This window comes from Terrapene carolina, unplaced genomic scaffold (genome assembly GCF_002925995.2).
Source record: "Terrapene carolina triunguis isolate 2854851 unplaced genomic scaffold, T_m_triunguis-2.0 Scaffold51683, whole genome shotgun sequence".
Taxonomy (NCBI): domain Eukaryota; kingdom Metazoa; phylum Chordata; order Testudines; family Emydidae; genus Terrapene; species Terrapene triunguis.
Window position 1 is genome coordinate 1 of NW_020716034.1, and position 3,190 is coordinate 3,190.

The 3,190-nt window shown below is 44.6% G+C and overlaps 1 protein-coding gene across 1 annotated transcript; it reads left to right on the forward strand.

Annotated features, from left to right (window-relative positions):
- Window positions 1-2,233: 2,233 nt before the first annotated feature.
- Window positions 2,234-3,190, forward strand: LOC113405934 (olfactory receptor 12-like). Its single transcript, XM_026647268.2, has one exon. The coding sequence runs from the start codon at window positions 2,234-2,236 to the stop codon at window positions 3,188-3,190; it is 957 nt and encodes a 318-aa protein (XP_026503053.2).

A 3,190-nucleotide genomic window follows, 5' to 3' on the forward strand; every position in this document is an offset into this window, starting at 1 on the left:
ATCTATCTATCTATCTATCTATCTATCTATCTATCTATCTATCAACCCTTAGGCCTGAAGCATTAGGAAGATGGGAGCTTGTGGACAAAAGGGGGAAGAGCAGTCCAAAGCAGGTTAAGATATAAGGATGTGCAAGCACTCCATTGCTAAGGGAGTTCTCTGCCATGATCTATGGTAGGGCAAAGGGAATTGACTGAATGGCTACACTCTGCGTTTTCATTTCCATTTTAGTTACATGACAGTTTGAAACATTTTAGTTAAAATGCAGTTACGGTTTGGGGCTGCGGGGGTGTAAATTGCAATTGACCTTATTGGGTGATGCACGGACAAGCCATGGACATTGAATGTACCTCACAAAGGTTCCCGTCAGTACAGTGAGGATAAGGGGCTTGGGCAGAGAAGCAAGAGGGAGGAAAAGGGGGAAAAGCTGGCTGCTTGCTGCTGGGAGAGCCTCTTAGGGGTCAGGCCTCTCTCAAGAGCCCTACGTACCACTGATCTCTCTCCACGAGCTGAGCTGAGACAGCCGGACAGTGCAGAACAGCGGCAGTCACAGGAGGTTGGTGGCGACCTGTGAAACAGAGCAACTGCTTGTCCAAGGCAATGGATGGCTCAGAGGCCATGGATAGCAGTGATGCTACAGCCCCAGCACCTTTGAGGGGACACAGGGCAGCAGAGCTAAGCAGCTTGGACTGAAGCTATGGAGAAAACAGCATCCATCTCAAGGGACACTAGTGCAGGCCTCCCTTCACAGCAAGGAAAACTGAAATCACTCCAGGTGGGTTAGGAAGTAGAGCAGCCCATGGAGCACTGGCCAGCTAGAATCCTTGGACTTCTCCAACCCAGGGCAACTAATGGTGATGGGCCAGCTGGGGAAGAGGGAATTGGCCAGAACTCATCAGCCACTTGCACCAGCTGTAGGTTGGACTGAGGTTACTTGTAAGATACCCTGGGGGAATCTCACATAATAGAACTTCTCAATGTATTAATAGCTGGTTTTCTCAAATTCATTCATGTCTTCCTCCCATCTACACACCCCAAATAAAGTTCCCTTGGTTGTATCGCCTGGACTCAGTGTTGGCCAGTGGGGAAGAATTGCCCACCAAGGGTTGCCATGGTGGTGTATGTATTTTACCAGGTTTCTGGGTCAAAGCTGGAACCAGTGCATGTGAAGTCTTTAAGAAAACCCATAGAAAAATTGAACCTGGTCCTTTTGGCTCCTGACACCATCTGGCAGAGGGGGTCACATGGCAAATGGTTTAATTGGTTTTGCTTGGCAGGTTTAAGACAAAATATGGAACATTTCAAAATCAAAAAATTTATATTTTAAAAAACATGTGTTGTGGGTTGTTTAAGCTGTTATTTTCCAACCAGCTCTGCCCCACACGCAAACATTAGAAAATTGGGAAATACTTCGTAAAGGGTCCAGCCACATCTTGAGAGAATTATCTGGACATCTGTCGTTTGTTGACCTAGATACCAGTGACCAGAGCCCAACTGCCCTCTCTCTGATGGAGGAGACTCACATCTAGGGTGATGAACCATGAATACTTGTACTCGCAAGGTTATTTGTAGAACAGCTGAATATTAACAATCCATTGTTATCAAGGAGGCTACACTGGGAGGAAGGAACTACCCAATGTGAGTAAGACTCAGACACTTGACACATAATCCAGCTAAAAGTTGAAGTAACTTGGCGTTAAAAGCAAACAACAAGTCCTTACATCCTTACTCAGACTTTGCTCTGTCAGTACTCAAGCAAAACTCCCACTGAGTGTCCCAGAGGAAGGATATTGTGTACAGATGTTAAAGCTGTCAACTAGAAACACTGCAGTCTCTCAGGAGCAGAAATGCATAAATCATATATATATATATATATATATATACTAATTTGTAGATGGAAAGGAATAGAATTATCTGTGTGCAAGAGCCTATTTTACTACCCTTTTATAAATGAATGGCATTGCTCATGGGGGATTTTGCCCATGTCTTCCTCAGCCAAGAAGAGTCTTTAATTAATTAATTTGGGATTCAAAGTAAAATCTTCAAAAAAAAATAAAGAAAAAGAAAAACCCTGAGGCCAAAATTTTAAAGGTATTTAGGCACCTAGTGGGATTTTGCAAAGCATCTAGGTGACTAACCCCCATTGATTTCAAGAGATCTTAGGAGAAACTTCAACATATCTTTTATATTTGACTCTTTTTTAACTTTTATCTTGTTCTATTTTCTAAAGGAAATGTCAGCTACTGAGCCATTAAGAGAGGGGAACCACACAGCAGAGACGGAATTCATCCTGTTGGGGTTTGGAAGAGGTCTGTGGATGGAGATGTTCCCCTTTGTGATGTTCCTGGTAATTTACATAATAACCGTGCTGGGAAACACCATCCTGGTCCTCATCATTGGAATTGATTCTCAGCTTCACACCCCCATGTACTTCTTCCTCATGAACTTGTCGCTCTTAGATCTCGGCAACTCCTCCTCCATTGCCCCCAGAGCCATGGTGAGCTTCCTATCAGGGAGCAAAGCCATTTCCTACAATGGATGTGCCACCCAATTCTTCTTTGTCACTTTCTTCCTCACCACTGAAGGGTTCCTCCTGGCAGCAATGGCATACGATCGATACTCCGCCATCCACAACCCGCTCCGGTATCCCATCACCATGTCCAAGTGGGTTTGTATTTGGCTGGTGGTGGGATCCTATATCTGTGGCTATGTGAACTCCATGGTGCAAACTGGCTTCACCTTTACGCTAGACTTTTGTGGGTCTAATGAGATGGATCATTTCTTCTGTGATGGCCCTCCCCTAATTAGTCTGTCCTGCAGTGACACATTTGTCAATATCATTGTGATGTTTACCTTATGTGGCCTCATTATAGTGAGCACTGCGCTGATTACGCTGGTCTCCTATGTCTATATCATCTCCACCATCCTCAGGATTCATTCTGCTGAGGGCAGACACAGAGCCTTCTCCACCTGCACTTCCCACCTGGTGGTTGTGACTTTATTTTACGTGTCCACTGCTTTGATGTATGCCCAGCCCACTCAGCTAGCTTTTCTGTATCCAAGGAAAGTAGTGTCCGTCTTTTATACCCTTTTTGCTCCCATGTTGAATCCTTTCATCTACAGCCTCAGGAACAAGGATGTGAAAGATGCTTTGAGAAGGACTATGAGCAAGAAATGTTTGAAAAAATGA